This window comes from Zootoca vivipara, chromosome 9 (genome assembly GCF_963506605.1).
Source record: "Zootoca vivipara chromosome 9, rZooViv1.1, whole genome shotgun sequence".
Lineage (NCBI taxonomy): Eukaryota > Metazoa > Chordata > Lepidosauria > Squamata > Lacertidae > Zootoca > Zootoca vivipara.
The window spans coordinates 12,012,669-12,037,109 of NC_083284.1; the positions used below are offsets into that span (position 1 = coordinate 12,012,669).

At 44.1% G+C, this 24,441-nt stretch overlaps 1 protein-coding gene across 1 annotated transcript in view; it reads right to left on the reverse strand.

Moving 5' to 3' along the window:
- ANTXR2 (ANTXR cell adhesion molecule 2) overlaps positions 1 to 24,441 on the reverse strand; it is a 147,909-nt gene that overhangs the window by 93,103 nt on the left and 30,365 nt on the right. The window contains exons 8-10 of the mRNA XM_035111642.2: positions 11,703 to 11,760; positions 10,429 to 10,518; positions 6,404 to 6,473 (exon numbers count right to left, since the gene is read on the reverse strand). Of these exons, the coding sequence (XP_034967533.1) occupies positions 6,404 to 6,473; positions 10,429 to 10,518; positions 11,703 to 11,760 (218 nt within the window). The remainder of the gene's footprint in view (positions 1 to 6,403; positions 6,474 to 10,428; positions 10,519 to 11,702; positions 11,761 to 24,441) is intronic.

Genomic DNA, 24,441 nt, shown 5'->3' on the forward strand with positions numbered 1-24,441 from the left:
TGGTACCCGTTTATCTACTTGCACTGGTGTGCTTTCGAACTGCTAGGTTGGCAGGAGCTGGGACAGAGCAACGGGAGCTCACTCTGTCACAGGGATTCGAACCGCTGACCTTCTGATCGGCAAGCCCAAGAGGCTCAGTGGTTTAGACCACAGCGCCACCCACATCTCTAGTACCACTGTTATACACCAAGAGCAAATGCATTCTTCAGGTGTCTATCTTTACTTAGCCAAAACACCTCCATCCATGAACGAGCCAAAGGAAGCTGCACAATTTGGGAGAACTTCCCTCCCAGCCTGCCAGGTATTCCAGTACAACCTCCTGCTAAGCTGGAGGACATGGAAAATACAGAAGATGCCAATTTCTGGGGGGAAACAAGGAGGTTCCCTTTATTATTCCAGCCAGAGGATGAACACAGATTATCAATTTACCAAGGGGTTCATGCAGGGAAGTCTTTACCACTTGCAAGCAAAAGTAGCCTGCAGCTAAAATGCCAGCTTCCTGGCAGTGGTACCACTGATGCTTAACAGTATGGAGAGGGGCAAGGTGGCAACCTTTCCTCATACGGGAATTGCTCCATCCCCTTGATCGTCTTGGTTGCTCTTCCCTGAACCTTTTGCAACTCAACAATATCATTTTTGAGGTGACCAGAACTGAACAAATTATTGCCAAATGTGGTCATGCCATAGATTTGTTTTATTTTATTTTATTTTTTAAAGCAATTTATTAAATTTTCAAATAAACACATTAAACAATAACAAAACAATCAACAACAAACACAACCACACACAATAAAATTCTCCTTTTAACATCTATTCAACTATCTCAAATTCCCTGTGCTCTGTCGAGCTTTGACTTCCCTCCCTCCCCACATTCGGTTTTCTTATTCACTCCTATCTCGCAGTTCCTTCATTCCCCCTGCTTAAAGTCATTTCGTAGGATTTATTTCAGTCCTGCAAGTGTCTTTAAACTTCTACAGTTCCTCTCCATATAGTCCACAAATTTACTCCAATCTTTTTGGAACCTTGCCTCTCCCTGGTTTCGGATTCTGCTAGTCAGCCTTGCTAATTCCGCATAGTCCATCATTTTCGTCTGCCACTCTTCAATCATCGGTAGCTCCTGAGTTTTCCAATTTTGGGCCAACAAAGTCCTAGCCGCAGTTGTCGCATACATAATACTTGATCTCCTTTTACAATCTCCTGTCCTATAAGTCCCAATAAAAAATCCTCCGGTTTTTTGGGAAAGGTGTATTTAAAAATCTTTTTCAGTTCGTTATATATCATTTCCCAAAATCTTTTAATATTTTCGCATGTCCACCACATATGATAAAATTCACCATCCTTCTCTTTACATTTCCAGCATGTTTTACTACTCATTCTATACATCTTAGCTAATTTTACTGGTGTCAAATACCATCTATACATCATCTTCAACACATTCTCTTTCAGGGCAGTACATGCAGTAAACTTCAATGTGTGATTCCACAATTTCAACCACGCATCGTATTCAATATTATACCCAAAATGTTTTGCCCAACCGGCAGTTTTATTTTCAATTCCTTTCCTAGTGAAGGCTTACTTTTAAACATGGAACAAAGCACCAACCACTTCACCTCCCTAGGCTTCAATGCCTAAAAGTAACTCCCACCCACCCCAGCCACAGTCACTTCCAGCCAGACTGGAAAGGGAAGTGAGATCATTTAAGCCACATGAGCTACACCTGCTAAAATCTCAGAAAGTGGATGTAAAAGATTTTCTATAGTTTGGCAGCAGAGCATTTGTGTCCTCCATAGTTCCCTCCACTATAACCAGCACAACCAGAATAAAGCAGATCATAGCCTTTTGTTAGAGTGGTTTACGAAAGATGAAATGACAAAAGAGGTGATGATAAAATGGGCAAGAGATTTTGGGTATAATATCGAATATGATGCGTGATTGAAAATTATGGAATGAAACATTGAAATTTACTGCATGTACCGCTTTGAAAGAAAATGTAATGAAAATGATGTATAGATGGTATTTAACACCAGTAAAATTAGCCAAAATGTATAGAATGAGCAGTAAATTATGCTGGAAATGTAAAGATAAAGATGGTGAATTTTATCATATGTGGTGGACATGCGAAAAAGTAAAAAGATTTTGGGGAATGATATATAATGAATTGAAAAAGATGTTTAAGTATACCTTTCCCAAAAAATCTGAAGCTTTTCTATTGGGATTAATGGGAGAGGAAATAGCAAAAGGAGATCAGAGATTATTTATGCATGCTACAAACGCGACGAGGACTTTATTAGCCCAAAAATGGAAATCACAGGAGATACCAACGAATGAGGAGTGGCAGACAAAAATGATTGACTATGCAGAGTTAGCAAAGTTGGCTTGTGGGATCCGAAACCAGGGAGAGACAAAGTTCCAAAGGGAATGGAGTAAATTCATTGACTATATGGAAAGGAACTGAAGAAGTTTAAAGACACTTGCAGGACTGAAATGAATCCTACGAACTTGATTTAAACATGTTGGCAAAAAGGAACTGCAAGATAAGAGTGAGAAATAAAGCCGAATGGCCCGGGGGGGGGGGGGGAGTCACAGCTCGGCAGAGCGAAATGAACTGAGATGGGTGAATATAAGATGGAATGTATTTTAAAAAAAATTAATTGTTTTTGTTTTCTTATTTGGAAAATTCAATAAAAATCATTTGGGGGGAAAACAGAATAAAGCAGATCATGAAAAAAATAAAAGAAACTGTTTAAGTTGCGTTTATACAGGTTGCAGAATGCTCATTCTAACTCAAAATGGGCACAGTACTGTCCTGCTTGCCTCAAATTTGGGACACCAAAATCCAACCCCATGGGATTTGTTGATGGCACAGCAGGTTGCATTCCTTTGCTATTGGGTGCAAAGCCCTGGATGACATTTTATCAATCTCGATCACACGGTGCTGTCAACAGAAATACGAGATTGGGGCTGGAGTCCAAGCTAAGCCACTGTCCTGCCAGCCATACCAATTTATTTTAGGTTGGCCTCTTTCCTGGTCAGCCTGCCTTGAGTTTAATAGGAGTAGATGTGCCTATGTGCCTCCGCCGTATATTTAGGAAATTCCTGGAGGTTGTAAAAACTGGCCGGGAGATAATGCAACTTAATCTACATGGCTTCCCATGGGGATTGTGTTGCGTGTGTGTTTTTCGGGTGGGGAGGTAGGAGTGTAGCATTTTGCAGATTGCTTGCTGCTCAGTTAGCAACCAAAGTTCACTCCCCTCAAGGGGAATAACTGGGAGCTCTCCAACAACAGCACAAGCTCTGCCAATGGAAAGTCAGAAGTTCAAATATGTACATTTGCTTTCAGAGCTGTCGGCTTTCTAACTCGCCGCACGCTGCCTAGGCCAAACTCCTTCAGATTTCTTTTATAACAGCAACAATTTCGAAGTCCATCGCACACATACCAGGATGGAAAATAGTAAGTCAACACCATTATGTAACATCTGCACCTGACCCTAACAGGCTAGTCTAGAGTCGGTGTTTTATAAAGACTGCCCCAAAAAGAACCTATCCTGGCTCCCGAGTACTTTGCCTGCATTGCCACTGCAATTTGGTGCCGTGCCGACTGCAGAAACACTACCGCCCGACAATCACATCCCAGAACAATAAAAATACAACATGTTCTGATCATTTGCACCAAGGTTTAAAAGACACATGGCAGTAAAAATTCAGCACATTTAGCCTTCATTTGGCAGGTTGCGCGGCGGTGATCATCTCGGAGCCCCACGTGATGCCTCTGCTTCTGGGCTGCTGAATCGTTTTCAGACAGCAATTGGGGAGATGGAGAAATGTTCGAACGCTCCTCCCATGCAACTAAACATAAAGACCAGTTTATCACGCTAAACCTCCCTCCACCCTGCTCTCTGACATGCTAGTTTTGAATGTGCAGAGGAAAGCTTCCTTCACATGCAGTAAGTATGCAGTGTTACCTTCCAAACACAGAAACACAGGAAGTTCCCTTGCATTGTGTCAGTGGATTACGCAATAAATGTCCCAGTTTCTGACTGCGAATGATTAGTCACCTAAAAGAAGTATGTTCACAACTAATACAAAATATGTTTCATGGAAGTAATGCTTACTCTGTTTCAGCCCTGGGGAATGTGGGAGACTGTAATTCGAGTGAAATATCCCATTTGCATCTTCGGATAGTAAAGTATTTGTATGTTATTTGTGTGTATGGAAAAAGTCTGTGCTAGATAACATTAAGTTATGTTTGCATTGTTCCGTTGTATTCTTTGAATACATTCCTTTGTATTCCTCTGGCTAAGTACCAACTACAATGACTGACAGCGTCTCTCCAAGATTTTGGGCAAGGTTCTCTCCTAGCCTCACCTGGAGATGGCAAGATTTGAACCTGGGACCTCCTGGGACTGTGTGGAACCCAGTTCAGCTACTGACTGATTGATTGACTGACTGATTGATTGATTGATTGTGTGGTTGTGGAAATTGATAAAAGCCCCCCCCCCATCCAAACAATGATTATCATCAGTGCAGGCAAGAAAAGAATAATAATTTTAGTTTTTTGTCATCTGCAATACTGTCTTATTTCTTTTATAGTGCAGTACATTGATTATTGCTTTCATTATATGGATCAATGGACTCGTTAGATAGTAAAATTCATGTTGAATTGCTGTTTTAGGGGTTGTTTTTAAAAGTCTGGAACGGATTAATCCGTTTTGCGTTATGTACTTTCTATGGGAAAGCGCGCCTTGGTTTTGGAACGCTTTGGTTTTGGAACAGACTTCGAGAACGGATTAAGTTTGAGAACCAAGGTACCACTGTAGTTCTTTTCTTTCCGAAGGGATAATCCACACAGAAACACAGTGGAGTAGAGGGATGCTCTGCTGCCTTGCAGGATATCTTTGGGAGAAGAAAAAGCTAAGGGGCAAACCTGTAGTTACATGCTACATGGACTATCATAATGGGCTCTTTAGTTTTCACCTCCAATGGAAAGAAGACAGTGAAGTTCTTCTCCTGCTACAAAGCAGGTTCCTGGTTGCATGCTCCCATTGCTATTTACGTTCCGCTTCCTGACTAGTTTCGGTAGCACTGAGGAAAAGGTTCCCTAAGTATGTAAGAAATTAAACCTAAGCAAAAGTGATCTCGGAAGCCTAAGGCATATCTGAATATGGAAGGAAGAATTAGCTTTAAAGGCTACATACAGGATCTTCAGGCAAGGCCAGTGACACTTAGAATAAGACCTGGACAATGTTTCAGCCATAATGTTGTGAAGATTCTGTTGTGGATGTTAAATTAGTGCCTTCTTTTATCATCGCACGTTGAGTGCTGCTACACATCTTGACGCGCAATTTTAATAATAGCTTGTAAGTGTCAGTGGTAATGTAAGCCGTTTAACCATGAGACCAAAGATCGTCCAGAAGAAAGCATATTACATGCCCTATTTTATTTTATTTTATTTTTTAAAAGGGAGCTAGCATGCACACAACTTTTGACAAGCCAGACCTTTTCAGAGTTAAATGAACTGGCTGTGGGTTCGTTTTTACAGTCTTCTGCAAACCTGTTTGGTCACAAGCTATCTAAAACTCATTTCAGATCTGGTGAATCTCCCTAGTGAATTAGCACACAGGAACGGATCAGTGAAAGAGAGGGGGGGACCACCTTTTGCCTGTACCCATTTCTTTACTAAAACACAGATCAAAGCTACAGCCAAGTCTATGTCTCCCAAACTTTAGAGACTTTAGAGTGAGAAAAAGGATGCATTACTCATCCTCAGGGATACCCTTTCCATATTCCTATAATCTATGTTTCCTGACAGATCGTGAAGCTGAGGCTCCAATACTTTGGCCACCTCATGAGAAGAGAAGACTCCCTGGAAAAGACCCTGAAGTTGGGAAAGATTGAGGTCACTAGGAGAAGGGGATGACAGAGGACGAGATGGTTGGACAGTGTTCTCGAAGCTACGAACATGAGTTTGACCAAACTGTGGGAGGCAGTGCAAGACAGGAGTGCCTGGCGTGCTACGGTCCATGGAGTCACGAAGAGTCGGACACGACTAAACGACTAAACAACAACAATGTTTCCTGAATGAACAGTGACTCATGCAGAGTCACACTAACACACACACACACACATACACACACACACACACACACACACACACAGCAGCAGCAGCAGCAGCAGCAGCAAACTGGGAGTGACTGAATGATCCAATTTCAGTTGTTTCAGAAAATTCAAGAAAAAATGTCTGCCCTCAGTGGGGCCTGATAGGGGAGAGGCATGGCCACAACCGTCACTCATACAGAGACACCATGAGCAACCTCCTTGGAAGAGGGGTGCTTTGGGCTCTCTGGAGCTTCTCTCTATTACCGGTAACTGAATTACTCATGGCATGCAAGTGTGAACTACTTACTGGCCAGTTTCATTGAGAATAGGTGCTGGGCAGAGGATAAAGTCAGTTCCCACCTCTATGGGCCTTTCATCTGTGAGGAGAAAAAAACAACAGTGTCATATAACCTTATTTTCACAGGATAAAAAGCTGAGTTCCAACAATAATCAAAGATCCACAGGCTCCCCTGCTCTAAGCTAAACTTAGAAGCAGTATGCAGAGATATCTGTTCAAGAACCATGGAATCAAATAGACACACACACACCCCTGCAATGCAGGAATCACTGCTAAAGAATCATGGCAGATGACCATCCAACCTCTGCTTTAAAACCTCCAAAGCAAACCCACCACCTCCCTTCCACTGCCCAACAGCTCCTACTGTCAGAAAGTTCTTCCTAATGTTTAATTGGAATCTCCTTCCATGTAATTCGAATCCACTGGTTTGGGTCCTACCCTCCAGAGCAGCAGAAAACAAATTTGCTCCATCTTCCATGTGACAGCTCTTCAGATATTTGTCTTCCGATTGCTGAAGTATTGATGCTTTTGAATTATGGTGCTGGGGGAGACTCTTGAGAGTCCCATGGACTGCAAGAAGATCAAACCTATCCATTGTTAAGGAAATCAGCCCCGAGTGCTCACTGGAAGGACAGATCCTGAAGCTGAGGCTCCAATACTTTGGCCACCTCATGAGAAGAGAAGACTCCCTGGAAAAGACCCTGATGTTGGGAAAGATGGAGGGCACTAGGTGGAGGGGACGACAGAGGACGAGATGGTTGGACAGTGTTCTCGAAGCTACCAACATAAGTTTGACCAAACTGCGGGAGGCAGTGGATGACAGGAGTGCCTGGCGTGCTCTGGTCCATGGGGTCACGAAGAGTCGGACATGACTAAACAACAACAACATTCTGTCTCCTCTCCATCCTCTATTCTCCAGGCCAGACATACCCAGCTCCCTCAACCCATCCTCATAAGGCTTGGTTGAAGATGTCTCAAGTCAGTCTAACACATGACCATTTAGAAGCTATTTAAATCCAGTTGGGACCCACCCAGCTGATCTCCCTTTGCCGCCCATCCTGGGAGGAAGGAGATACAAACTCCTAATAACCCAGCTCTCTACCCACCAGCCCACAAGGTATCACAGACATCTTAAATACTAAGTCAAAAATTTATGACCATTTCCCTGCTTTATGGAACCTTGCAGCTGGTGCCTTATGTGGCTTAGGACCCCAATACTTTAGGGACCACCTCTTCAGGCATGAACCTATCCAGACCCTATATTCTTTGTGTGCCTCCTCCATTTGCAGAATAGATCTTCAGTGGCTCCTCGACTGTGGAAGGCTTTCCCAAAAAAAGATGCAGCCAGCACCATCACTGTCAGCTTCTAGGTGCTAGGCAAAGAAGTTCCTGTTCACTCAAGTATTTGGCTCTCATGTGGAGTCCTATGCTATGATAATGTCCCAGCCTGCATTGGTTTTCAGCTTTTAAGTAGGGCTGGGGTACCATTTGTCATTTTTTATGTGTGGCAGGATGTCCACTTTTAGTCTATAACGTATTTCAATCTTTTTGATGTATTTTAAATGTATTTTTTGTGCTATTCATGATTTTTTTTTACATCACTTTGAGGCATTTTATGTAGTAAATTACTAATAAAGGCAACAAATAAATGAACATTCCTTTTTATTATTATTATTACAATTACTATTTTATGAATGTGTTAGAAGAAGGGGCTCATGAAACATTTCTTCTTGTGAAGAGAACATTTTGCACTAGCAGCTAATTCCAGATCGGATACTAGCACAAACAGAGTGGGTTAGCATGTGCCCATATGCTTTTGTCTTAAATGCCCCCATATCAGAGAGTGCTGAGGGAAGGAAGGTTGGTCTTCTGCTGTTCTCTTTGGCAAGGTTCCTTTACACCATTTGGCAATCTCCCCCCCCCCCAAAATAATAATAATAATAATAATAATAATAATAATAATAATAATAATAATAATGAAAAGGCATGGAAAAACCGGCCAAATTCAGTACTTTTAAACACAGGCATGCACACAAATCTACAACCTGCAGCAGACTGAGCAAATGTTTAACCTCTCAGACCCAAGTATGTCCACCTGGTAAAATCCTTTGTCTTCCTTCAATGATGCACAATTTACTGTGGTTTACACATAGATCTCGCAAAATGTGATAAGGCAACCCTCGTGGGGATACGGGGTGCAAGAACAGGATGGAAGAAGGTGCCACTTAGGTTTAGCCAAGCTTAGGGATATTGGAAACTGCCTTATAGTTGATCAGTCTAATTACTCATCAAGAACAGTATTGCCTGAGTGTCGGCATCTTGAGACATGTGCTGCTTGATCTTTTTAAACGGCTGGGATTGAACCCGGGACATTCTGAAGGCAAAGCACATGCCTACCGCTAAGCTCTAGCCTTCTGAGCATGCACATATACCCCGAGTCTGCTCTTCACAATTGGAGAAAAATGTGGGGAGAAACCAGTTCAGTGAATAATAAGCAACCCTCAGTTTAACACCAGCACATGTGCTACACCCTTCAGGTCCAAAAAGATCCAAGGTCTCATCTACAGCATACATTTAAGCAACATGATTTGCCCCAAAGAACCTGGACCCTGAATCAACCCGGACCCTGCAATCATCTTCTGAGGCCTTTTTCCCTTCCCACTCTGTGCGAGGTCTGGAGGATGACAACACGAGAACAGGCCTTTTGTGTGGTGGCTCCCTGTTTGTGGCTCCTTCCTTGCATCATTTTAGGCGCCAGGCGAAAGCATTTCTCCAAAACCAGGCCTTTGACTGATTAAACATTCTCCGGCCTTTTAAATATGTTTGGAGGGGGCTGCGAATGGTTTTCTTTTGTTTCATTGTGCATTTTGCGTTCTCTTTTTGTATTTTTATGTTGCAAACTGCAGTGTGGTCTTCGGATGAAGGGCAGTATACAAATGTAATAAAAAAATAATCACACCTGTAGTTTCCTGCTGGTGTTGGGTGCCAAAACAGGCAGCTCCAGGGAGGTGTCGTTGAGAGCAGGGGCTGCCTTGGATTCCCAAGATTCAAAGCCTGCCGCCACACACTTCCACAACACACCTATAGATCAGGCCCCCAATGTACAGCAGCAAATGTACTTTGAATGAAGGGTGGTATACAAATCAATTCAGCAACCCCTGAAAACTGTAGTTTGTTACAGGGGCTGGGAACTGTAGCTCTCTGAGAGGTAAACAACAGGTCCCAGGTTTCTTTAGGGGAAGCAATGTACAGTCGCACATTGGAAGGCAAACGGAATCCATTCCGGAAGTCCATTCGACTTCCAAAATGTTCAAAAACCAAGGTGCAGCTTCCGATTGGCTGCAGGAAGCTCCTGCAGCCAATCGGAAGCCGCGGACGCCCCATCAGACGTTTGGGTTCCAAAGAACGTTTGCAAACCAGAACACTCACTTCCGGGTTTGTGGCGTTTGGGAGCCAAAACGTTTGAGTCACAAGGCATTCGGGATCCAAGGTACGACTGTACTTTAAGTGCATGGTGTGGATACGACCCAAATCAAAACTATGCACTACATGAAAACACACACAGCTAGGAGACAAACTAGATGAGATGTTTATCATATGATTTACTCTGACATGCTTTATTTAATAATAATAATAATAATAATAATAATAATAATAATAATAATAATAAATAGGTAACTCAGGGTTGGGGGCAGAGGAAGACAGCCTTGTGGGATGAGAGACTGGAGGGGGGCTGATCAGCATGCCAGTAGATTACAGGATAAACATCTTGCTGCGCTTTGCCTTCAGCCTCAAATATTTCTTTAAGTGAAAACCAGTTTTGCAAGAGTAAAAAACATGCTAGAAAATTCGGAGCAAAGAACCGTGAGGGATGGGGGAGTGAGAGCTTCACAGCTTTTTCTCCAGCTGTATCTCTGTTCCAAATCCCCCCCCAACGCATTACTGCTGGGTTACACCAGTTCCCTGAGATCTGGGGGCAGAGGCAAGAGTTTCAATTTGTGTGACACTGTTTTGAACTTTTCGGGGATGCTTACCAATTTTCATGCCATAGACCTCGTAGGAGCAGAAGACATTGTCCACATTCCTTCCCAACATGAAGCCTCGCAGAACGACCTGGAACTCCTCTGAAACCAAGGGACACCAGATAAACAGACATGAGCTTGCCATCTCTAAAACCGAATGTGTTAATTCCCCTGGCAGGAAAGATTTCATTAGGAGCTTGGCCATTTGATGGCAGATCTAAGCATTTACGTTTTCTGTCCATAACAACACGGCCAAGGGACAGGGGTGGAGGGGACTCAGACGCGGAGCCAATGTCTCTCTGCCTCTTAATTCCGAGCCCCTTCCCACTGAAAAGGGAGCCTTGCTGGCTGTGAAGAGGAGGGGGGAGAGAAGCTACTGCCGCTGCCACAACACAGATGCCAAGTACCCCGTTTTCTCCGGGAAACCCCTGTTTTTACTTACCTTTTCCCGGTGGTCCCCCGTATCACTTCGTCTCCCGTTTTTCTCCGTTATTTTCTCCTGCCGGCGGCCATTTTTTTTCTTTCCGATTTGCCCTTCTATGGGCACCCAAAATGGCCGCTGCCGGCTTCAAAAGTCGCATCTACGCATGTCCGGAAGTGCATAGACGTGACTTCCGGTGTCGGCGGCGGCCATTTTGGTGCCCATAGATGGGCGGAGCGACACCGGAAGTTGCGTCGACGCACTTCCTGACATGCGTACAAGCGACTTTCGAAGCCAGCGGCAGCCATTTTTGGTGCCCATAGAAGGGCAAAGTGACACCGGAAGTTACGTCGACGCAACTTCCGGTGTCACACGCCTGCCGGTCCAGGATTCTGCAGTCCGGGACTTGGAAGGTAAGGTGATGTCACATGTTCTACATGCAGCATGTGTGCGTGATGTCGCACGTCAGCCTTAGGGTGGCAGGCACCCACAATCCTGAGGGTGAGATGGCACCCCTGGTGGCAGGTGTGGTAGTCCATTAACATCTGGGGGGGGGTCACCATGTAGCCTAATTCTGGCCTTATCTATCTCACAGAGTAGCTTGGGGAAATAATTTGGGATGACATCAAGTTAACCTCCTTAAAAGTCTACACCCCGCCCCCCCAAGGGGTGCTTTTGGAAGGAAACTGGGACAAATTTAAATATGCAATGCCGTCACTGGCAAACTGGAGAAGGAAGGGAGAACACCTTTAATTCGCATCTTCCTACTCAAGCATATGGCGCTCCGAGTTACACATTTTGCCCAAGGAAGAAACAGCAGGATTGTCAATATTTGCACACTGTTTTCCGGACGCAGCAAACTCACCTCCCACGCAAACGCTTGATGGCTGCAGATATATATCTGGGCACGACTGCTTCAAGATCTGTTTGGGAAAGTGGGAATTGAGAAGGGGGGGGCATCATAAGATTTGTCAAAGCAAAATGGAGCAACGGTAACTAACCACTCATAACGAAGAATATCCATCTGCCCTGGAGTAGAGAGTGCATGGAGTGGCCCTCGTCCAGAAAAGAGCTTTATAAGTCACCCGATCCAAACATCAAGGGAGATTTCGAATGTGCCTATGCCTTCAATGGGCTTCTCTTGTTCATTTCCCACAACTCGGAATGGAGGGAATTCCCAAACTGCATCACTTTCAGAGCAATCCTAATCCCCACTGGAAATCCAATGAGAGGGTTTAGGATGGGGCAGAGACCGACTCCGCAGCACACCCACCCCACAGGCCCTCAGTATACCTGTGGAAAACTCTATGGGTGTAAATCTGCTCCCATCATCATCTGAGGCCCTTCTTTGTGTGCGGTCTAGAGGCCTTTTCTGTGGTGGCTCCCCATTTGTGGAACGCTCTCCTAAGGGAGTCTCACCTAGTGCCTTCTCTACATATCTTTAGGCTCCAGGCAAAAATGTTTCTCTATAACCAGGCCTGGCTGATTAAGCCCCACACATACATTAAGCAAAGTAGAAACATCGCCACCCAACCCCAACCCCACTCACCATTCCTCCCTCCACCCCTTTCCCCCTTTTCTTCCTAATGTAACACTAATGCAGGCATAGGCAAACTCCGGCCCTCCAGATGTTTGGGACTACAATTCCCATCATCCCCGACCACTGGCCCTGTTAGCTAGGGATGATGGGAATTGTAGTCTCAAACATCTGGAGGGCCGGAGTTTGCCTAGGCCTGCACTAATGTCTCAACAAATGAAACTGATCTGTATAAAATGTAACTTGAAAAAAGAGACATTGCACATACTTTTGTAAGCCGAGAAATCTTTAATAAAAAATTCTATTGCTTTCCAAATGTGTTTGTGGGAGAGGGGGGGTTATTGGTTTGTTTTTGTTTTATTATGCATTTCGCGTCCTCATTTTGTATTGTTATGTTGCAAAACTGCCCTGTGATCTTCAGGTGAAGGGCAGTATACAAATTTAATTAAAATACAAAATTATAAATATACACAGTTAATGAATTATAATAATGCCAGAAGGGGTATTATATGGAGGTATCCTCAGGGGGATGTTGTGGAGAGTGGGGGGTAGCCTTGGATCCCCAAGATCCAAAGGATTCCCCCCCTTCACTTCCACAACACACCTATAGATCAGGCTCCCAATCTACAGCAACCTGGAATTGATACAGGTATTTTCCTTCTCATTATCACTGGCAAGTAAAACAGCAAAGATCAGCGGGGGAAGAAAAACAGAGCAGAAAATAAACATATATTCTAACAATCCCAAGCAAATCCAGAAACAGGGGAAAAAACATGAGCAAAACCAGCAGCCTCAACTGTAAAATAGTTGTTTAAAACACTATCAGACGGGGGCCAGGTGTAAGCAATATTGAAGATCCATCAAAATAAGAAGGTATTCACTAAATGTGTGAAGACCGATAAAAACAACAACTGGATAAGCCCACTGTGAAAAGGAGTTGGTTTAAATTAGACTAGCATGAGACTGGGTGGAGGGTGGAGAAATTACACAGGCAAAACTGTTTTGTAAAAGCAGGGGTTGCCAATATCACCTACGTTGCCCAGAAAAGACTCAGGAAATATCCCCTCAAAAATCTGCAGTACACAAGAAACTCTCTTGTTCTTTATGCCCATACACCTCATGGTCAAACTACAAAGTGCATGCTCTTTGTCTTGCCCCAAAGACCTGTTTGTTTCAAGATTTGTTGGTGCTGTAGAGTGACGTGGCAACTGGTGATGTTTTGACAATTTCGCCATGTCCAAGCCCAGTCTAGAGAGAATGCTGCAATCCCAGAAAAAGCAAGAAATGCTTTTCAGAAGAAGAGGAAACGGGTGTGCTTTCCTGCCGTGTAAGCACTGGTTTTCATAGGGCTCCATGTGCATATGCAGATGAAGGGGCAGGACTATGCAGATAGGAGCAGGCTTGATGACCAATGGTTGGTAGGAAGCAGGTCCAGGCCACATCTCATTGGTCTCCTTGAATATACCTTAGCCTTCATCCAATTGGCTTCAACTTTTGAACACAACCTGTGGGAACGCATCGTCAGTTCAAAGGTCGAAGTGAGCTCACAGTCACTTCCTCTGGAATAGAGCAAATTGCTTCTTATTTTTAAAGGAAGGCTTACTCAAGAGTTGTTTCCCAGACACACTACAGGCTACCCCGTCAATCACTCATTCTTGCCGATTAAAATAACTTTAACATACAGATGACGGCAAGCCAGAATCAGAGTTCCCACGAGCAAAGTTACAGAATATAAGCACTTTAAACTTTCACTTCACTCTTCTTGCCAGTAACTCCTGTTGCAGCAATAGGAAGCTGGGCGCATATCAAAATTACACCATCTCTCTAGGTATCTGCATTTCAATTTCCTTTGCAAACATGCACACAATTAAGAGATATATGCAATAGTGCAAAATATATCAGTTGCTGAGGTTTTCCTGTTTTGTTTTGTTTTGTTTTAATCAAGGAAGAAGGGATGGAATTGAACTCCATGCATTTTTAAAACCCACTCCAGTGGATGCAGCTAAAAATACATTCTGTTTATTAGAATGGCTAACTACAGTGGTATCTCGGTTTATGAACACAATTGGTTCCGGAAGTCTGTTCATAAACTGAAGCGTTCATAAACTGAAGCGAACTTTCCCATTCAAAGTAATGGAAAGTGGATTAATCTGTTCCAGATGGTCCATGGAGTACTTAAACTGAAGCGTTCATAAACTGAAGCAAACTTTCCCATTGAAAGTAATGGAAAGTGGATTAATCCGTTCCAGACGGGTCCGCAGAGTACTCAATCTGAAGCGTACTTAACCCGAAGCATGGGTGTAATTGGTTCCGGAAGTCTGTTCATAAACTGAAGCGTTCATAAACTGAAGCGAACTTTCCCATTGAAAGTAATGGAAAGTGAATTAATCCGTTCCAGATGGGTTCGCGGCATTCGTAAACCGAAAATTCGTAAACTGAGGTGTTCATAAACCAAGGTTCCACTGTATATCCTCCTGCACTTAAAGCTTCTTAAAACAGGCTGTAGTTTCTATGGAATGTCCACAAATATCTCAACAGCTCAGGGAACAAAACTCTCAGCAACAAAATGTCAAAACAATGCTTCTTCTGTGAGAAAGGATTGTAGCAGGCTGACCGAGGACTAAAATCTCACACTGGCCCTATGCAAGTAGGAATCATGTGGGGCAGAGATTGAAAAACCAGTTGCAGGGAAGATAGGGAGCCAAGGGGGGCAGAATATTCTGTAGGGGGGGTAGTTGGAAGAAAGGGGCAGAGCAAGCAATGTGAACCTCCTCTGCCTATCTCAGTTGCAGAGTGGAAGGTGTGTTTCAGAACAACAGACATTACATTTATTGTATACACAATGCGGATACCCACTAAAATTTCATCCCCAACACTTGCCAGATAGCAACAAAAATGAGCAAGCAATGTTAAAATAAAAGAAGGTAACAGAAGCCATGATAAAACAATTGTTGGATGAGGCCATCACCGGACAGCAACATCCTCTTACATCGTACTGTGAATCTAAGCACGGTTCTTAACTTCCTTGACAGAAAGAACAACGTAGAGACCAAAATAACTGATGTCATTTTTTTTTATTTCCTGTGTTTTGCACCAAATATAGGATCTGCTTTGTCTTTGCAGAGAGCTGCCCAACCCCCCTTTCTAGAGCTTCTGGACTGCCACCGATAAATGATACCCAAGAAAAGCCTTTTTTTATATTTTTAATAAACAAGCTATAGGTATAGGATGAAACTGAATGGAGTTTGAAATCAAGAACCAGCACAGAGGACTGGAATCCTGGATGCAAACCTTGAAAATCAGAGTTCAAATCCCCACTCAACCTCTGATTTATAACCTTTCATTATCGCCTTGAAACCCCTTTTTACCTTCCAGCTTTGCAAAACTTATAGCAGGCTGCACTCGGAAGAACTGTTGCGTTACTTCAGGGACCTTGGACAGCAAGCAAAGTTCACAAGCCAATTATAACTTAGCACATCTAGAAGGAGGCCTAGCAACTATGGCAACCAAATTTGTTTGACAAGGTTTTATCTCACTCAAACATATCCGTTCTTGCAATTTTCGAGTACAGTTCTTCTCCCACGCCACCAAAGATCGAAACCACATCCTTTTGTCTGTCATTCTTACATTGACAACAGGATTTGCATTGTCAGTTCCAGTTAGCCAGAGAGCACCTCTTCGAATTGTATGTTCTCCCCAAGATTGTCCCTGAGGAGGCCTCAGGTTGGTGTGAAGCCCACTCCCCTGACCACCAGGAGAAGGAAGAACATGTCCCCATAACTATAGATAGGGGTGGAAATGGAGGACAGGATAGGTGCTGGGGGTGAGCAATCAGAAAGGGCTGTAGCTCAGTCGGAGAACATCTGAGACCAGGTGTGCAGCCTGGGAGTCATTTTGGACTCACAGCTGTCCATGGAGGCGCAGGCCAATTCTGTGTCCAGGGCAGCTGTCTATCAGCTCCATCTGGTACACAGGCTGAGACCCTACCTGCCCGTGGACTGTCTTGCCAGAGTGGTGCATGCTCTGGTTATCTCTCGCTTGGATTACTGCAATGCGCTCTATGTGGGGTTACCTTTGAAGGTGACCCGGAAACTACAACTAATCCAGAATGCGGCAGCTAGACTGGTGACTTGGAGCAGCCGCCGAGACCACATAACACCGATCTTGAAAGACCTACATTGGCTCCCAGTACTTTCCGAGCACAATTCAAAGTGTTGGTGCTGACCTTTAAAGCCCTAAACGGCCTCAGTCCAGTATACCTGAAGGAGCGTCTCCACCCCCATCGTTCTGCCCGGACACTGAGGTCCAGCGCCGAGGGCCGTCTGGCGGTTCCCTCACTGCGAGAAGCAAAGCTACAGGGAACCAGGCAGAGGGCCTTCTCGGTAGTGGCACCCGCCCTGTGGAACACCCTCCCATCAGAGGTCAGAGAGATAAACAACTACCTGACATTTAGAAAATACCTAAAGGCAGCCCTGTTTAGGGAAGTTTTTAATCTGTGGTATTTGATGTATTTTAATGTTTGTTGGAAGCCACCCAGAGTGGCAGGGGAAGCCCAGCCAGATGGGTGGGGTATAAATAATATATTATTATTGTTATTGTTATTGTTATTATTATTATTATTATTATTATTATTATTATTATTATTATTATTATCTGCCTTGCATGCAGAAGGCATTAGGTTCAATGACCCCTGCCAGAAATCTAGAGAGCTGCTGCGAGTCAGTGTAAATGGACCTATGATCTGACTCTGTATGAGGCAGCTTCCAATGCTCTGTGATCCTAATATGGCATGTCTTCTGACACTGGGGAATCACAGAATTGTAGAACTGAAAAGGACCCTGAGGGTCATCTAGTCCAACCCCCTGCAATGCAGGAATATGCAGAATGAACCCTATCTTCCAAAGGTGAGGAGATGGTCCAATTCAAAACTACTGGGGTTAGAAACTCACATATACAGTGGAACCTTGGTTCTTGGATGGCTTAGTTGACGAACAAATCGGCTCCTGAACAACAAAAACCCGGAAATAAGTGTTCCAGTTTTTGAACGTTTTTCGGAAGTCGAACGTCCAATGTGGCTGTCAGCTATTGTTTCCAGGGCGCCAGCTCCAATCAAATGCCACGCCTTGGTTTTCGAACGTTTCGGGAGTCGAACGGACATCCGAAACAGATTAAGTTTGAGAACCAAGGTTCCACTGTACAGTGGTACCTCTACTTACGGATTTAATGCGTTCCGAACGCACATTCGTAAGTCTAAAAAAATTGTAAGTCAAATCCCATAGGAATGCATTGGGAGAAAAAAATCGTAAGTCGAAGCAACCCCATCTAAAAATTCGTAAGTAGAAAAAATCCTATCTAAACCGCATCCAAGATGGCGGACGGAGCTCCGTTCGTAAGTAGAAACATTCGTAAGTAGAGTTATTCGTAAGTAGAGGTACCACTGTATAAGCTAATCGCCAAATGGGACCTTAAACCTAGGTTGCAGTCACCACAATGGAATGTCTAGGAATTTATTATTACTACTATTCCTCTTCGTTTCATTTCTATTCCGCTTTGTATTTTAAAGGGGGGAAATCTCAAAGCAGTTTACAGCACATTAAAACATCAAATAAAACAATCCAGACTAAAACAAATTCAAGCTTCAAGGAAAACATTTGACATATTTATTTATCTACTTAATTTATAGAGCTGCCCTACAGCAGAAGAACTCTAGGAAGTCAGGGTGGTGTAGTGGTTAGAGTGTCTGGGGCGGCCAGCCAGATGGAGATGCCTGTCGCCAAGCTAGCACCCAGAGATCTCAACGTGGTCGCAATTTGACCCACGCCAGTCGCAAAATGCACCCGGCGCCTGGGGAATTTCTAACACTGCCAGCGAGGGGAAAGACTCCCAAACCGGGGCCCTCAATTCCCCCCACAATCACGACACTGAGGGGAAAATAAGAGAGAACATGCATGCACAAATCCTGATCCCCAAAAAGCCAAGTTTCAGTGAGCAATAAAAAGTAAGCGTGAGCTGCAGTACACAGTACAATATACAGTTTAGCATATACAGCGAAGGGGGGGAAGTATTTGATCCCCTGCTAAATTTGCCCGTTTGCCCTCTGACGAAGAAATGACCAGTCCATAATTTTAATGGTGGGTTTATTGTAGCTGTGAGAGACAGAATTAACAACAGGGAAACCCCCAGACACTGCAACGACCCCCTACCCGCGACTCCCAAGCAAATTTGGGGGTTGTCCCCGGGAACCAGGGACATCTGGTAACCCTACTGTAGGGGGGCCCAAGTGATATCTCATTTCCACCAGACCCATTTATGCAGGAATGGGTTTTAGGAAAAAGCTGTCTGAACCCATTTCCAACTCGTAACCAAGCGTGGGGGGGCCAGGTAGAAAAGAACATATCCAGGATGGATTTATTTATTTTTTTAATCAACACACTCCATACATTGACAATTAGCAAAATATGCTGAGCGTCAATTCGTTTCACAGCATCCTTTGATTTCGCTTAGCCCTAGCACACAGTTCAAAAGATTTTGGCAGCCGCTGCTGCCATAAATCATAACTCTCCTGGCATCTGTTCCTCCCGTGAAATGGCAAACAGGGTTCAGGATTCTGGGCAGGCCTTCAGAACAGCTGGATCTCTCCTCCCCCGCCCCCAGAAAGGAAGGAAAAAACCAGTTCAAGGGTCAGATTTCAGGTCATTTTGATCCAAGGAAAAGCATGAACGCAACAAGGCAATTGCTTACTTGTTTAAAAAGAAAGGGCAGCGTTGGGAGTTATTCCCAGATTAAAAGCTATCAATATCCAGCGCGCATGTGGAATGCACAGAATGTCACAGCTTTAAAAGCAATAGGAAGATTTCGCTTCCATTTCCTAAATGTACACTGCTCTTTGCTGTGGATGATAATGATGAAGATGATTAATTAACTGAATTTACATCCAACCCTTTCCTTCTGAAGGAACCCAGGGTTGCAAGCATGTCACTAATTATTTTAATTTTATAAAAGCCATTGCATTCTAAAAACAATTACAGTGGTACCTCTGGTTACGAACTTAATTCCGGAGGTCCGTTCTTAACCTGAAACTGTCCTTAACCTGAGGTACCACTTTAGCTAATGGGGCCTCTCGCTGCTGCTGCACCATTTCTGTTCTCATCCTGAGGTAAAGTTCTTAACCCGAGGTACTACTTCTGGGTTAGCGGAGCCTGTAACCCGAAGTGTTTGTAACCCGAGATACCACTGTAGATGCACCTAAAAGGTAGATGCACCTAAAAGGTGTTACAGTTAAAGACATTATTTCATCCAGTATTCCCACGGTGCCAGAAAAAGTATTTTCTCTCTCTCTCTATCTATCTCTAACTGCAACCTTCCTGACAGCTAGGCTGCTTAAATCCTGCCAAAGCACGACTGTGCACAGGATAGCAAATGTACAAGTTTTCTAAAAACAAAGGGTTTCTTTATTTTTATTTATAAAATCAAATTTATATGCCGCTAGTCGTTAAAGCAAAATTCAAGCAGTTTGCTTTTATATATACCTGAAGGAGCGTCTCCACCCCCATCGTTCTGCCCGAACACTGAGGTCCAGCGCCGAGGGCCTTCTGGCGGTTCCCTCGCTATGAGAAGCCAAGTTACAAGGAACCAGGCAGAGGGCCTTCTCAGTGGTGGCACCCCCCCTGTGGAACACCCTCTCACTAGATGTCAAAGAGAACAACAACTACCACCAGACTTTTAGGAGACATCTGAAGGCAGCCCTGTTTAGGGAAACTTTTAATATTTAATAGATTGTTGTATTTTAATATCCTTCTGGAAGCCGTCCAGAGTGGCTGGAGAAACCCAGCCAGATGGGCAGGGTATAAATAATAAATTATTATTATTATTATTATTATTATTATTATTATTATTATTATTATAATATTCTAGCACAGCGGTCAATGCACAAGTCTTACTTAATGTAAATCTTAGCTCCCCCAGCATTCGGCCTGCTCTTGCGCTGCTCGCCAAATTCGTGTGCACTGCCTGCAAAATTTACCTTACAGAACCCTGCGTCAATAAAAGAGCAAAACAAAACCACACACACAAATTGCATTAATGGTTTCCTCGCTCCACACTATGATTCAAGGACTGGCAATGTCTTCAAGGGAGTGTGAGGCCAATAATATACTCATGCAGATGTGGTTATTTTTTTTCCCCTACTTGTTTCTATGAACACCATTATCCAAAATTCCATTGGGTATTAATGGGATAGAAACCAGTACAAGAAACAGCCGTTTTAGGATGGTTCAGACTTTATATCATTCATTTTTCTTTACATATTGACAGAAACAGTTTCTCAAAAGCTCAGAGCAGACCGTGACAAGAGCAAATTCATCAGGGATGCCGTTCTACTTTTACGAAGCTAAGCAGGTTTGACCCCGGAAGCTGCTTGGATGGGAGCCCTCCTGACAGCATATAAGCTGCTCTGAGGTTCTCAGAGAAAGAACAGTTTAAAACAAGGTGGGCATGCAACAAAATGTTGCAGCATCTCTTAACAGTATTTCCAGGTTAGCTCATTCCACTTACATTTTTCTTTTCTATCTGACAATCAATATTCTGCAGATGCTGAACATAATCAGTTCTCACTGGGCTGTTTGTGGGGGACAGGACAGGGATGGTGGGGCTTCCACTCGGGCTTTGGTTTCGGTACTTTTGCAAACCTCGGGGCAGATAGAAACTCAAGATATATACAACCTAGATGCAAAATGCCTCCTTAAACCGAGGTTACAGTCATCAAAACGGAACGTGTAGTTGCCATTTTGGGGTAAGGTGGTTCTAAAGTCTTGTCGTCGTCGTCCCCAACAAATAATGGCAATGGGACACCTTTCAAAGTCTCCAACGGGGCATCAGCGGCACCGAGGAGAAAACGGATTGCTAATATGGCCGATAAATGAAAGCAGCCGAGATTGGGATAATCCTTGGGGTCTTCTTTGACCTCCTCTGAAACATCTGTAGCCTCAGAGGGGGCCAATACCATCAGAGCTGCTTCCTGAGGTTACGTCAATATAGCACACTAATGAAGTGGAACAAAAGAGAGGGCGAGAGGAAGACAAAGTCCCACCCAATTATTCACTTAACGAGGAAGCAATCCAGGAGTCACTCAAGGCCCACACGAAAAAACAAACCACAAGGAGCAGCAGAAACATCACACTCTTGGGTTTGCCAGCTGGCTGATGCTCTCTCTCTCTCTCTCAGCAGTTGTTTTCGCCTGCTGGGTGGGTGCTAGAATTTCTGCTGGTGGAGCCAGAATTTTTAAAAGAGAGCTATTCCTCCCTCCCTCCCTCCCTCCCTCCCTCCCTCCCTCCCTCTCTTTCTTTCTTTCTTTCTTTCTTTCTTTCTCTCTTTCTCTCTTTCTCTCTTTCTCTCTCTCTCCTTCTCTCTTTCTCTGCCCTCCACTCTGCCTGGCTAGTTTCTCAGGGGTTGCTGCAATGCACATTTGAACCACAGCACCTTCTTTGGCTATTGCCTGCTGTTTATTCAGCATGCATTCTGTGAGAACGGTGCTTCGGAGAGGTCCCCGTTCCAAGGAGCTTACAATCTAAAACTCAACACAAGAGGAAACAACGAAAATCGACCGGGGGGGGGGGGCAGAGCAAAGCGTCTGGGAGCTCCTCTCTGGGAGCCTGCCCATTTTGCACATGGTTTCACTTACCATGTCGTGCAAAGCAGGCCAATGTAACCCAGTTTATGAAACCACAAAAAAAGAACAATTTAAAAGAGAAGTGTGCTTTAAAGGGAGGGGAAAAGAGGAACTGATAAAGAGAAGCTGTTTTGCAAAAATATGTGACAGTGCAGAGCTAGAACTGTTACAGGTGCCACTCATTCCGCATTTCTACAAAATCAATCGTTTAGTGCGGCAGTATCCATACTTTGGAACTCCCTGCTTCTCGACATCTGGCATTGTGTTCTTTTTGGTGCCTTCTAAAGACATTTTTTGTTTGGGCAAGCCAATCCAGAAATGTAGAATGCTGGCATGCTTTAATCTGGTTTTAGCTTCTCGCTAATTTTAATTCTATTTTGAACATTTCAAATAGCCGTTTTTTAATTGACAATGTTATTGTTTCATTCTTTTTGTAAACAACTTTGATTTTTTTAAAAAGCAGTATATAGATTTTACAAAAAAATAAAATTAACTTCATGGCACTACTATGCTGTGCCAGCTTTTGCAAAAAAAAAAAAATTCTAAGCAGAATAGGGAACTGCAGCCTAGCAGTAAACTGCATGCTTTTGTATGCCATGCTTTTGCAAAAGGTCTAATGATCAGCCCCTAACATGCCAGCAACCCTTTGCAGCTGTTTCATTTTCATTTTCAATCTGCCAGTCACTTTTTAGGTTTTTAAGGGTGTTTTATGTTTTAACATCGTACGCTGCCCTGATAAGTCTATGATATGAAAGTACAGAACAACAGTGTGATCAGATTGCAAGCATCACTCCTCAATTTTAGAGCTGTCCCCCCACCCCCCAAGACTCTGAAGACAGACAGGAGAGTTAGCAGGTTTCCATGCAGGCTGAAATGCAGCCCAGGCAGGACGGAGTCCGAGCAGGATTGAGTCTGGATGAATAAGCCTAGAGAGCAGCTCTATGGAACATAGCTAAGGCAGAGGCATGCCTGGAGGATTACACAAGGAAAGGTTGCAACAGTGCTTAACCGCTGAAATGCTAGACGGGAAGGGCACCGACACAGGAGCTAAAGCAAGGTGGGGAACATTGGACTCCCCATATATTGTTGGACAGGGCCGTCTTAAGGGTATCCAGCGCCATGGTGCAAAATCCCTCTCCCCCCCCCCCGCTTGCTAGGCGCCGTTGGAAGGGTGGCTAGCAAGCCTGCTGTTGCGAGGGGGGGTGGCAGGAACAGCGCACCGAAAGGAGCCCTTCCAGGCGCTGCTACCGCCGCCCCCCCTTACCTGGGCGGGCTTGCTAGGCACTGTTGGAAGGGTGGCTAGCAAGCCTGCTGTTGCAAGGGGATGTGGCGGGAACAGCGCACGGCGGAGGATACAGTTGACCGCCCCGTGCAAGTGCAACGGAGGAGGGGCAGCGGCAGAGCTAGGCTGCTTCAGCAGCAGCATCTCACTTGCCGCCTCAAACATAAGCAGCGTGCAGGGTTGCTGGGCACCCCAGCCCAGCGCCCCTGATGGGGAGGCGCCCCGGCGCACCGCGCCACTAAGCCAAATGGAAAGTTGTCCTGTTGTTGGACTCGAACTCCCATCGGCTCCAGCTACTGTATCATAGCCAATGGTTAGAGACAATGGTAGCTGTGATCCAACAGAATGCAGAAGATCAGAGATTCCCCACCCCTGGGTTAAATCCTGCATGGTTGTACAGTGGTACCTCGGTTTTCGAACAGCTTAGTTCACAAACAACTTGGAACCCGAACGCTGCAAAACCAGAAGTAGGTGTTCTGGTTTTCGAACTTTTTTTCGGAAGCCGAATGTGGTCCGTTTTGCGTCCCCCTGTGTTTCCTGTTGCGCTGCTAATTTGCGCCCCCCCCCATTGTAATTCAAGCCTTCCATTTCCAATTGCAGTGTTCTGAGGTGATATTTGGAGCTTATATTTGGTGCTTTTGTTTTTGCTATTTTGCGTTTTTTGTTTTGAGGCTTTTTCAGTTCATTTGTTTTTGCGACTGTGTGGATCCCAGTTCAGCTACTGAATGATTGATTGATTGGGTGACTGCAGAAATGGATAAAAGCCCCCCATCCAAACAATGACTATCATCAGTGCAGGTAAGGAAATAATAATAATTTTAATTTTCATCATCTACAATACTGTTTTATTCATTTTATAGTACAGTACATTGTTTATTGTTTTCATTTTATGGATCAATGGTCTCGTAAAATAGAAAAAAATCATGTTAAATTTTTGTTTCAGGGGTTGTTTTTAAAAGCCTGGAACAGATCAATCCGTTCTGCATTGCTTCCTATGGGAAAGCGTGCCTTGGGATAAGGAGTGGGAAATGTTTATTGCAAATTGTACAAAAACATTGTAAGGAAGTTAACACAGTAGCAGGCTTTTTTTAAAAAAAACAACCACTTGTAATATTAAG